General features: G+C 61.1%; 2 protein-coding genes across 2 annotated transcripts; one reads left to right on the top strand and one right to left on the bottom strand.

Moving 5' to 3' along the window:
* Positions 1-214: 214 nt before the first annotated feature.
* On the top strand, positions 215-3,673 carry LOC128783150 (serine/threonine-protein kinase pim-1-like). The gene is made up of 5 exons (XM_053933752.1): positions 215-631; positions 665-1,169; positions 1,807-1,985; positions 2,241-2,390; positions 2,580-3,673. The coding sequence occupies exons 1-4, from the start codon at positions 215-217 to the stop codon at positions 2,253-2,255; spliced, it is 1,116 nt and encodes a 371-aa protein (XP_053789727.1). The 3' UTR covers positions 2,256-2,390; positions 2,580-3,673.
* Positions 3,674-5,468: 1,795 nt separating this feature from the next.
* On the bottom strand, positions 5,469-11,149 carry LOC128783149 (uncharacterized). The gene is made up of 14 exons (XM_053933751.1): positions 10,526-11,149; positions 10,104-10,168; positions 9,511-9,659; positions 9,041-9,188; positions 8,608-8,795; positions 8,383-8,520; positions 7,993-8,107; positions 7,679-7,819; positions 7,308-7,484; positions 7,019-7,174; positions 6,758-6,859; positions 6,409-6,511; positions 6,080-6,136; positions 5,469-5,789 (listed from the first exon to the last, which is right to left on the bottom strand). Exons 1-14 carry the CDS (start codon positions 10,644-10,646, stop codon positions 5,590-5,592), a joined length of 1,860 nt encoding a protein of 619 aa, XP_053789726.1. The 5' UTR covers positions 10,647-11,149; the 3' UTR covers positions 5,469-5,589.
* Positions 11,150-12,463: the final 1,314 nt, after the last annotated feature.

Raw genomic sequence — 12,463 nt, 5'->3', positions numbered from 1 at the left:
GGCTGCAGGCTCTGCAGAATCTTTCTCTGAATTCAGTCAGGCTTGTGCTCCCTAACTATTCCTGGTAGACCATCATGTTTTCTTAGGGTAGAACAATAACAATGAAATCCTTACCAATGGCACAACTGCCCAGACCACAAGGAAAAGAAAGAACAAGCTGTCAAGTTCTTTAAACATTTGCCCTGCTTTGCTGCAAGAGTTGTGCTGCACACACATGTGGAATGCCAAGAGAAGCTGCAGCTGGTGGCACATCTTGAGACAGAAGCTGCACCTCGTTCTCCAGGAAAGGTTCTTGGAAAGAGCAAACAGGCCCCGGCCCCAGCGCCGGCTGCTCCCGGGCCCCGCGGAGGACACAGGCGGCGCAGCCGCTGCCGCTGCCTCCGCTGCGGCTTCCCCGGCCCGAGCTCCGCCGCTCGGCAGCGCGGCCGCCGGCCCCGAGCCGCCGCTGGCCCGTTGCCAGGAGCGAACGCCTGGGGATGGCCGGCCCGGGGCGCTTGAGGGGCGCTCGGGGGCCGCTCCTGGCCCCGGGCCGAGCGCTGACAGCCGCGTCCCGCCGGCAGGGAAGGCGCAGCAGGGCCTGCAGGAGCAGTACCGGCTGGGTTCGCTGCTGGGCCGCGGCGGCTTCGGCAGCGTCTTCGGGCGGGGATGAGCCGGGGCCCAGCAGGGTGGAAGCCGCCGGGACGGCTCGAGGGAGAGCGGGCGTGGGGCCAGCGCAGGGCGCAGAGCATCCCGGGCTGGGCGAGGGCTTCCTGAGCCCCGGCACGGCCTCAGCCCCACTGACGGCATCGTGCTCCTCCCGCAGCCCGACGGCACCAGCGCACCCCTGGAGGTCGTGCTGCTGGCCAAGGTGTCCACTGGCTTCCCCGGTGTCGTCCAGCTGCTGGAGTGGCTTGAGCTCCCCAACGACATCGTGATGGTGCTGGAGCGCCCAAAGCGGTCTCAGGACCTGCACCATTTCATTCGGGCACAGGGGTTCCTGTCCGAGGAGGTGGCGCGGGAGCTGTTCCGCCAGGTGCTGGAGGCCGTGCGGCACTGCACCAGCTGCGGGGTCCTGCACAGGGACATCAAACCACGGAACATCCTGGTTGACCTGGCCACCAGGGAGGCCAAATTGATCGACTTTGGCTGTGGCACCTACCTGCAAGACACAGCCTACACTCACTTTGCAGGTGAGTCCACACAGGGCTGTGCTCCCGGTGCCAGCATCTCACGGCCCAACATCTCCTAGCCCAAGCTGGGTGTGGCATCAGGGATTGTCCCTTTTGCTGCCCTTGATGGCTCTGAGATTTCAGCTGAGTTGCGTTTCAGCAGGGCTGGGTGGGGAGCCAGCTTCCAGCCCTGCTGGCAGCCTTTGCCCACCACTCTGCCCAGGGCTGGGGCTGGGGCAGCCAGCCCAACAAAAACACCCGTGGGTGGGGGTAGCAGAGAGGGGGGGCCAGAACCTGTGCCACAACCGGTTTGGTGTGCAGGTGAGAAAGGGCTTGGACTGCTCCACTCACCTGGTTTGTTTTGGATTCATAATGTTTCTTGGGGCAATGCAGGCAGGGAAGATGAAGGCATGGTTTTCCCCAGCACTGAGTGGGTTTTTCCTTGTCATGGTTGGGCCTTACCAGGGCTTCAGCTGCCCTCTTTCAAGACCAGTGGCTTCTTTTCCAACCCCAAGTCTGTACACAAGTCCCAGGTGCTGGCCAGAGGGCAGCGGTCACCCCGTGTGCCACTGGGGCAGCCCCTGCATGCCCAGGGATGCTGGGGCCAGGCTCTGGGAGCAGCAGCATCCCCCTGCTGAAGCCCATCTCTATTCCATAGGAACACGGTCATACAGCCCCCGGAATGGATGCATTTTGGCTGGTACTACGGCAAGCCAGCTACTGTCTGGTCCCTGGGCATCGTGCTGCACCAGATGGTCTGCGGGGAGCATCCTTTCAGGGGGTGCCAGAACATCAGCTGGGACCATCAGCTCTCGCTGCCACAACGGCTCTCTCCAGGTGGATCCTCATCTGTGGCCACAGGGGCAATACCAGTGCTGGGAGACAGCAGCAGCTCGTGAGCATCCCGCTCTGGCAGCTGCTGAGGAGGGGGCACATGTCCTGCTCTCCTGCTCTCCTCCAAAACAGGGAATTGATGGGAAAGTTTAGGCCCAGCTCTGAGCACATCCAGCATGGCGTGGGCACGGGAATAGTGGGGCAAAGCCAACAGGAGCCTTCTCCAACTGACCGGTGGGTTCTGGTTTCTCTGCCCAGAGTGCCAAGATCTGATCAGGAGGTGTTTATCCATGCTGGACATGGAAAGGCCCTCGTTAGAAGAGCTGTTGTGTCATCCCTGGATGCAGGACGTTCATCTGCCCTAGAAGAAGGGAAAGAGCCACAGGCACACTCTGATGCAGGGCCCTGGTAAGTTACAGCTCCACACACGCATTGGCAATCAGAAGCAAAGGAACCCAGACTTTTTTGTGCTGCCTGTGTCACTGCCCAGGGCTCATCAGATGGGAACATGCAGCCCTGTGCTGGAGCTGAGCTGCTCTGCCCAGCACTGGTGGCCGCCATCTGAGCTGGTTTTGCTTGTCCTTGGTTCCCTGACAGCTGGGGCCCTGGGCAGAACCCTGACAGCCTGGTCTCAGCCCCAGGGAAGGAGAAGGAGCCCCTGGAGAAGCTGTAGCAGGTGGGGCTGCTGCTGCTGGAGACAGCGAGGACGACATCAAGGATGACAACCTCTTGCTCCACCTGGTCACCGGCAGGCTGAAGATGACGTCACTTTGATTCTGGCACCTTCTCCAAAGCCAGGCTCCACAGGGAATTTGCAGATGAGTCCACACGCAGGGGATGCTCCCAGATTTGGGCATTGCACAGCCTGGCCGGGAACAGAAGGTTCCCCCTTTGCTGGGGCAGATGCAGCTGATCCTTCAGTCGGCTGCCCAGCTGCTTTTGGCAGGGCTCGGGGCATGGGCTGGGGTGGGTACGAAATGGGAGTGGGCTCCTGGCCCTGCCAACAGCCCCCAGCACCCACCGTGCCCCGGGCTGGGGCTGGGGCTGGGGCAGCCAGCCCGACACAAACCAACCCCCATGGTGGGAGCAGAGGTGGGACTCCAGAACCTGTGCAGGGGCTGCTTTGATTTGCAGGCAAGGAAGGGCTTGGGCTGCTCCCCTGCCCTTGTTTGCTTTGGGATCACTCTTATTTTGGGGGGCAGTGCAGGGGGAAGGGAGAAAGCCTGGGCTTCCCTCACCCCTGGGCGAGGTTTTCCCTGGCATGCAGGGCTTGGGCCTTCCTCAAGCCCCAGACAGAGATATGATTTTTGACCTTTTTTCTTGTTTCCCCTTTTTGTCTGTAATCTATTTTCAATCATTTGTTGTGTGTTTTTCTAGAGGAAGCGTTCTATGTGGGGTCCAGTCTGGATGGGGAAGTGCTTGGGAGCAGCTGCGGCGTGGATGGGCCGTGCCCTTGGAGAAGGCTGAGGACATCGTTTGGGACCAGCTTTTCTTCCAGCGGTGGATGGCGTCAGGTGGGTCCCGTCTGCTTGGCATGGTGGGATCAGAGCTTTGGGGAGATGGCAGCGAGCACAGGAGCATCCTGCTCTGGGCAGCTGCTGAGGGCTGGATGTGCCGTGGCTGGCTGCAGGCTGGGCACATGTCCTGCCCTCCTGCTCTGCTGCCAAAGGCAGCAGTGATGGGCAGCTCTGGGCACCACTCTGGGCACGGCCAGCATGGCCTGGGCACTGCGGGCGGCTGGGACAAGGGGACAGGAGCCTTAGCTGAGGGGCACTTTCTGGTTTCTCTCCTTGCAGCCGGGCTCTGCGGATGCTGAGGCTGCTCTGGGCTCTGCCAGGGCTCTGCTGGCTCAGCACCGGGACAGAATCAGCCCAAGTAGAAATGGTGTGACCTGCAGCACAGACTTGCTTGAGCATTTCAGCAACAAAGCTCAAGTTTGCAGAGTGCACACCTCCAAGGGAAAACATGCCACCACCCAAAAATTAAACTTATTCAATAGCTTCTGAAATGAAATCAATCTGGGATGACCCCAAATGACATTTTGCAGCTTGCTCAAGCTGTAGCTCAGGCCTTCTCTGAACAGTTCTCTCCCCCACCTGCATTTTACTTCCCAACTGCTCCCTCTTTTCCCCCAGTGAGTTCCCAGCCCGTGGCAGTCTCCATCACACTGTTGCCTTCCTTGATGCGCCTCACCACGAGGAAGGCTGAGCCCCCAGCTTAGGGACTCATCCTGTCACTGGCTGAGGAGCAGCAATGTCTCAGAGGTCTGGTTGGATTTTAGTGGCATTCAGAGCTGCTCTCCAGCCCTCAGCTCTCCTCACTGCTGAGCTCCCACTCCCTTTTCCTTGTCCTTTCAGCAGGATGAGCTCTGTGAATCCCCTTGGGCCTCCCCACTCTTCCCAGCCCATGCACCCACCTCAGTTAGGCTGAAGCTGCAGCTTCTCTGTCTCCTCTGGCACACCAGTCCAGTCCCCTGTGCGGGGAGCCCCAGCCCCAGAGCGCAGCACCCAACAGTGCCGTCCGGGCTGGAGCAGCTGCCCTGCAGCCCTGGCTTGGCTCTTGGTGGCAAGGGAATGCTCCCTGTTTGCAGCTGTCCCTGCAGGATGGCCCCAGGGCAGAGCCCAGCTCCCACTGCAGCCCTGAAGCTTGGGGCAGACAGTGGTCCCAGAGCTGAGGTTCATGGGGAGCACCCGCAGCTGTGCCTGGCACTCTGTTGCCGTGTGTCACAGTGCAGGCTGCCTTGTACTGGCTGAATGGACCAGCCCCTGCTTTGACTGACAGGGGCCTCGCCCATCACATCTCTCCCAAGGCTGCAGGCATTTCACAGGCCAGAATCTGAAGGGGCGCAGAGATCAGACCAGTGAAATTATCCAGACTGGCTTTTTCAAAGGCCCTTTAGAAGGAAGGGCTTGAGCACAAACCCTCTCTGTTTGCCCCATGAACATTGGGCTGAGTGGTCTCTTTGGCTCCAACCCACTTTCCTCCTTGAGACAACGTTACCCACTGCCTCCCACATCCCCCCCGTGCCTTCCCACTGCCTTGTCCTGTCAGGGCTTTCGCAGCCCCTCATCTCTTGGTGGCCCCATCCCCTCAGGGTCTCCCTCAGCCCGGCCAACCTGCCCGGCAGCAGCGCCGCAGCCCCACAGGAGCTCCCGAGGAGCCCCATCCAGAGGCACCTCGGAGCCCTCAGCAATGCAGCCAGCAACACACGGGCAGGAGGACACAGATGGCGGTTCCTGCCTGGGACAGGGCTTGTGGCCATCTCCAGGCACCGGTCTCACAGGGATCCCTGGAACTCCGGCCCCTGCCCACCGGCTCTGTTGGCAGCACAAAGGCTTCAGCAGAACCACCAAAGGCCAAGGGGCTTCTGGCCATTTTCCCTGCAAGCCTGCACGTGCCTGGGCAGCTTGCTGAGCCCAGGCACCCTTTGCTCCCTCTTCCCCTATGCCCTGCAGAGCCTGGGCAGCAAAAGAAAGATCCTGGGAGTCTATTACAACACATCCTATATTTATATCCTAAAGAAAAGCCAAAACAACGAAAGAACAATCTTGAAGAAATGAAACACTCCTGCTGGCTCAGGTGGCCCCAGCAGACAGAGCCTCTGGGATCAGCACTCTGCACAGCTCCAGCAGCGCAGCCAGCCGAGCCCCAAGAGACGAGGCCGTGTCCTCCATGCCCTGCGGAGCTGATCATGCAGGCTGTCCAAGAGGGAATATCCAGCTCTCTCTACTGCCTGGAGGATGTACAACGTTTGAATTGCCAGGCTTCCAACGGCGACGCTGATGTCATTTGCCGTGCCTTCAAGGGCTGAAAGAGAGAGCAACAGAGCCATGGTCAGATCCCGGATCTGAGGGGACCCGAGGAGACCTCCCTGCCAGGGCCATCCCAGCCGGCTCCGGCCACAGCCAGCAGGGAATAAGGGACAAATGGGATCAGCCCGAAGCTGCTGGCCACGAATCCCCCAGGTGGCCCTGAAATCTCCGTGTGCTCTGCCCACGCCGCCCCTCGTCCGCACAGGGAGCAGAGCCCTGCGCAGCCGGGGCACGGCTTGCAGCTCCCCCGCCAGCCCCCGCTGACAGCCCGCTGCCCTCACTCACCCTCACAGATGAGCTGGAGCTCTTCCTTCTTCCCCCTCAGCTGCCGCCCGGCCATCCCTGCCAACACAGAGCCTGTCACGGCCCAGCGGCACAGCTCCCTGCCAGCGGCGCTGCCAGCCCTGTGGCCACACGGCCTCCTGGCCCGGCAGGGCTCAGCCGGGCCCTTGCCGCACGCTGCCGCCCAAGGGCACGGCTGCGAGAGGGCGGCAGCAGCGCCCAGGCCAGCCGGGGCTCCACCCCGCCGGGCCCGGATGGCGCTGCCGGGGCAGCAGGCGGGGCTGGGGCCGAGCTGCGGCGGGGGGGGGAGGGAGCCCGGGCTCGCGGCTCACCCAGGAACCTGATGGCCGCCTCTCGCAGGGGCTCCTCTGGGCTCTGCAGGTAGGGCATGGCCTGGCGCAGGTGCTCGGCCGCTCTGCTGCTGTCGTCTGCCAGCTGGAGAGAGCGGCAGGAGGGAAGGCTTGGCGCGGGCTCAGCCCCTGGACCGGGCACTCCCTGCGCCCAGCCCCAGCCTCCCCTGCCCGCACCGCCGTGAGCTCGGGCCCACAGGAGCCTGGAGAAGAGCCCGCGCTGCCTCTGGCTGCAGCAGTGGGCAGGGGCACAGCTGCCAGCCCCGCACACTGAGCACCGCGCTCAGGGGGATTCTCCAGCCTGAGGCTGGCACTTCCAGACCATCCTTACCAGGCACTCGGTGAACTTCCACAGCTTCTTGTTCTTCACCACTTTTTCCAGATCCCTCCTCTTGAGGAACTGGGCCACACAAAGCAGCGTTTCCTGAGAAGCCTGGAGAGCAGCAGAGACGCGGAGATGGCCCCACAGGCCAGGGCGCAGGACCTGTGTCCCTGTGCCAAGGCCTGGAGGAGGCTGCAGCCCAGCAGGCGCCAGGGCAGGAGGCAGCTGAGCCGCCTCCCAGGGGGACAGCAGCAGCCCACAAGTCCGCACCTGTGCCACACGCCCATCCTCATCATGGCAGTGGAAGAAGAGTGGCAGCAGACTCTGTCGCACGTGTGTCTTCAGGGCCTTTTTGTCCTTTCCCAGTGGAAGAGACAGCAATGTTTGGAAGAGCAGGATGGAGAGCAGCTGCACCTGGCTATTGTCCTGTATGAAAGGAAGAAAAAAAGACCTGAGCATCGGCTGCACGGGGCTCAGCTTGGCTCAGGCCTGGAAATCCACAGGGCACAAAGTGTCCGGGCAGCAGCCAGTGGCTGTGGCTGGAGGCAGCGAGCCTTACGTGGTCAAAGAGTGGCAGGAGCGCCTCAACCAGCCGCAGTGCAATGGAGCTGGCTATCAGCATGTCCTTGTCCCGGGAGATAAAGCTGAGGAGCATGACTGTCATGCTAACTATCTCTCCATCTGCGTCGCACAGGAGCTCCACAAGACTTTCAGTCAGGCTCCACATTTTTTCACTCTGTGCGGAACACAAGTTTGTGAAACGCCATCCTGCTGCCGCAGGGCCTAGAGGCCAAAGGGCTGTTGCGGAGCACTTGGGCAGCTGAAGCAGGAGGCAGGAGAGCTGGGAGCAGCTGCCCCAGTGCCTAAAGCCCAGCAAAGCCCAAGCGACTGCATTCCCGAGCGCAGCCTCAGCCGCTGCCCCCTTCTCACCATCGAGGGATTGTCAATGAGCTTGAGAAGGGCCCTGAGCGCCAGGCGACGCCTGTCCCTGCACTTGCTGTGCAGGTGCCTTGACAAGATTTGCAGGACTCTGTTAGCACTGCCTCCACTCAAGTTCAGGCACTCGAGGACCTGAAAGGCACAGGGCAGTGACAGGGGACCCGGCCGGCAGGAGCCCGGAACCGCACAGGGCTGGGCCCAGGCAGCAGCACAGGGCGCGGGCACCCGTCCCAGGCAGCTGCGGCTACGAGAGGGCAGAGAGCTGGGAGGCAGCTGAGCGAGGCAGCGCTGGCCATCAGGCTCACCTCCACAAGGAAGGCCAGGGCGGGCAGCTCCCAGCATGGCTCCAGTGTGCTGAGCAGCTGGAGCAGGTAGCGAGCGATCCGGGAGCACAAGGGGATGGAGACACGGGATATCTCCCTGGCAGGAGAAAAAGTAACCAAGACTTTGGGCCGGGGGACAAACCTCTCCCAGGACAGACTGACAGAGGTCTGGTCTTTCCCCAGCATCCTGCAAGGGGCCCTGGGCTATTTGGGAGGCAGCTCCTTGTGGGTACCCTCCTCTGCCAGCCTTTTCCAGTCTGCTTGGCTGTGCCTCGGTGACAAGGCCCTCTGGCCCACGACCACTGGGACTGTGTGGGGCACCCTGGGCACAGAGCACAAATGTCAGAGGCAGCGGGGAGAAGGGGGTCTCACCTGGCCAGCAGACCCACGGCATAGTGGTGGGTGTCAGCACACAGCAGCGTGTCCCAGCCACGCTTGCGTTCCATTGCCAGCACCACATCCTCGTGCTCCATTTGGCAGAGCAGGGACTTCAGGGTCCGCACTGCAAACCTGCGTGCAGAGCAAAGCCCAGCTAACACTGGGAGCACTGGCTCCTGCCCAGGGATGTGGCAGGGACAGAGGAGTGGGATGGAGTACCTGTTGGGGCTGGTGGCAAGGCCGTATTGCTGCTGGCATCCCTTCCAGAAGGTATCGACCTCCTTTGGCATATCCAGACTGCTGAAGAACACTTGGAAGAGCAGATGCACAAGTAGGTGGGGGAAATACACGGTCACCATCTGTGGGACACAGGGCACCTGGAGGATCTTCCACATCACCAGAGTTGCCTGCAAAGGACAAAGCCCCCCGAGACAGCGCTCAGTGCCGAGGTGTCGGTGTGGCAGGGCCCGAGCACAGGAGGGAGAGGCCCGGTGAGACGCAGGGGGAGCAGCGGGCCTGGTGCCCCTGAAGCTGCCCCGAGGCCAGGTTTCAGCCCAGCGCCTGAGGCAGGGAGATGCAGTGGGACAAGGAGGATGGAGAGCTGCTGGGCAGGTGGCCTTGGGACCAGCAAAGGCCAGTTGCAGAAACTCACAGCCAGGACAAAGACACCCGTTTTGTCCCCATCAGAGGTGAACGTGCTGTGCTCTGGCCAACTCCCCAGCACATCGAGGAGCATCAGCTGCACTGGCTCGGCAGTCCTGGGCGAGCACATGATGCTCTTCCACATGGTGAAAGCAGCTCTGTGGGGTTAGAGCTCTGTCTCAGGGGGGTCTGGGACACAGCACCGTGGCCTGGGCAGCAGCGGGGACCTGAGCTGGCTGCCGGCTCTGCCTCTGCCCACTGCCCCTCGCCAGCAGCACCCAGGCAGCCCAGGCCTGTGGGGACAGGCCCCTGAGGGGCAGCGAGGGAGCATGGCAGCAGGCTCGGGGGCTGAGGTGCCAGGGCTGGCAAAGGGAGCAGCCAGAGGGCCCTGGGGACTCTCTGTTGGTCAGACACCTGGCACAGGCTGTACAGGCTGATGGGCTGGGGAGCCCTGAGCCCTCTGGGCAGGTGGCCCCATACCTGTCACAGGATGGGGCCACACACAGGAGTGTCATTACTACATCAGCAGGCTGTTCTTCGGTGAGATCCAGCAGGGCCCTGTTCAACCTCTGCTCAGCAAACTGATTGTCCATGAGCCACTGGTGGATGTACCTCACCATGGCGGGCACCTGGAGAAGGCACGGGGAGACTTGGAAAGCTGCCAGAGGGAGGAATGTCCCCAGCTTCCCCAGAGAAGTGCTTCCCTTCCCACCACACTGCCATGGCCTCAAAGGCTTCCAGTGACCAGCGGGCGTGGCTTGGGAGGCCAAGCAATTCCTGGGAGGATCAAACCCTCAAACCACAGGCCGCTTATTTGCTTTGGATTGCACAACCCCCCCTCTATGAGCATATCCAGCAGGGCAGCACAGGTCTTGGTTTTGAAGGTGTGTGAATATGCTCTGAGCCCTGTGCCCATGGTGCTGGTCTCTTCCTCCTGAATCCTCTTGATGAATTTGCAAACCAAGTGTAGGAGAAGGGCAGGAAGCCAGGGATGTTCCACGGAATGCTCCAAGCGCGGTGCTCGGCTGAGCGGTGACAGCAGGCCCAGCCCAGGTGGGGATGGCTGCAGGTACCTCCACTGTTCTGCGGAAGAGGCCACGGGCGGGGTCCTGCTCTTGTGTGCGGTCCACGGCTGCATCTGGCAAAGAGCGAGCGCAGCCAGAGCTGAGGGGCTGCGGGAGAGGCCGGAGAACACAGCCAAGCCCTGAGCTCCCCAGGCAGGGACAGCCCTGGGATACCCCAGGGGATGGAGCACGGCCGCTGCGGGGTGTCTGCCCGGCCCCTCTTCTGTCCTGTCCGTGGGCATGTCCCCAGGGGATGGCATGACATGGCATGGCATGGCATGGCATGGCATGGCATGGCATGGCATGGCATGGCATGGCATGGCATGGCATGGCATGGCATGTGATAACATGGGATGGGATGCAGTGGGATGGAATGCAATGGTGCCAAGCTGGCTGCAGGCACCAACCCTAAGCCCAGCTCTGCCACTCACCCTCCTGTAGAGTCTTGAACCGCACCACCTCTTTGATCTCCACTATTGGGGCAGCTCCAGGGCCTTCTTCCTCCTCCTGCACCCAGGCCAGCTTGGGCCCTCTCAGGGATCTCTGCTCCATGGCAGTCACTGGATTTGAGGCTACTTGCAGGAGAGATGCCTCGGAAAACCTCCGAGTCAGCAAGTCCTGCAGTCGTGCCTGGAAGGCACCTTCAAGAGAGAAGCCTCAGGAAGGCTACAGGACAGCAAGTCCTGCACTCTGGTCTTGAGGGCTCCTGCCACAAGGACAGGAGACTCCTGTCAAGGATTGATTGTGGTCAGGCCTCGAGGGCACCGGTGGCAGGGATGGGAGATGCCTCCGGGGCACCAAGTCCCACGGTCTGCCCTCAAGGGCACCTGCAGAAGAGAAGCCTCAGGAAGGCCACAGGTCAGCAAGTCCTGTGGTCTGGCCTCGAGGTCAGCTGCAGGAATAACGCCTGGGAAAAGCTCCGGGTCAGACACGAACGAGTGCGCTGTGCGGGGGCTCCTCACGGCACCGCTCTGTCCCGTCCTGTCCCGTCGCGTGCTCCAAGCACTCTGGCGTGGTCTTGTCACCGCCAGCTCCTATGTCACCCTGTGTCACAAAGGGCCCTTGGACACGCTGTCCTGTTCCATGACACGGTGACCATGCAGCACCGTGTCACAAAGGGCCCATGCACACACTGCCCCCTGCCCTGGGGCCGCCCCCGACCCACCCAAAGTGGCCCGGGTTGGAAGGAATTCCTCACCCCAAGTGTCTAAGACAGCCCGACAGGGTCTTTAGGAACAGCTGAAACCATCAGCAAACGCTGCCCTGCTCTGCGGGCTCAGGGCAGCAGAAGGAGCTGTAAAAGCCCGTCTGAAGCCCCTCATTTTCCATTCTGCCTTCCGATTGCCACGAGAAAGAATCCCTTCCTCCACTGCAGTTCCGGCTTAGAACAGGACACAGTGCAGGTGCAACCACTGAACCGTCATGCTAGCTGTTCCGAACAAGGCCTGGCAAGGACTTGGCAAGGACTTGGCAAAGACCTGACGTGGACCCAGCACGGGACAGCCTGATGCGCGGCCTGCTTCTAATCTCCGTTCTTAAGCCAAATGAACTTTTGGGGTGACTCCCGGGGTCCTTCATTGAAGACCCCTCTTCTGCCTTGTTACCACTGTGACAAACAAAGAATGAGAACCCTCCTCCCAAGGACTGAGACTGAGACCCCTGCTATAGGGAGGAGGGGAAATTGGTGGTCTGACCACTAATGACATGACCTGTTTCCCTTCAGTAATTTTAATGGACTTATTCTTCATTGTATTCGTCTTGCTTTGGTGGTTTCTGTGGACTCACCTGTTCCCTCGGGGCGATTACAATGGACTTTCATTGTTACACTTGTTCCCCCCTCTTTCCTCTGTGGACTATAATTGGACCCCCGAGTCGACCAGAACTTCGGAGACTCCCCGACACGACAGACGGATCCCCATCGTCCGGACCACTGAGGATCTCACCTGTGTTGGTAGCTATTCCCATATCATTCCTCTTCTCTCTCTCTATTCTTCTATCTCCTTTCTGACCCCCACTATCGCATTTACTATTTTGGCCCCTAATAAAGGAGCATTTGTTGTGATTAACTGATAGTCCCTTGTTGTTTGCCTTTGTTGCACTTTTGGGATCGGTGAAAAGAACCATCACGACACCCTGCAATAAGCGGATCGTGACAGGAGCCCCCAGGGCTGCCGACGCAGCTGTGCTGGGAAGGGCACGGGGCCTTCCACAGAAGCTGGCACGGCCTCCTTGGGACACGTCCCGGCTGGTGGCCATCCTAAACCCGTGGGTGTGACACAGACAAGGAACGTGTGGGCCAGAGCACCAATGCTGCTCGGACCCCTGGGGCCCGGGGAGCGCTGACATCAGCAGGTGTGGCAGAGTCCCTG

Source organism: Vidua chalybeata, unplaced genomic scaffold (assembly GCF_026979565.1).
Source record: "Vidua chalybeata isolate OUT-0048 unplaced genomic scaffold, bVidCha1 merged haplotype W_reject_19, whole genome shotgun sequence".
Taxonomy (NCBI): domain Eukaryota; kingdom Metazoa; phylum Chordata; class Aves; order Passeriformes; family Viduidae; genus Vidua; species Vidua chalybeata.
This window is presented reverse-complemented; position numbering and strand designations above follow the sequence as displayed.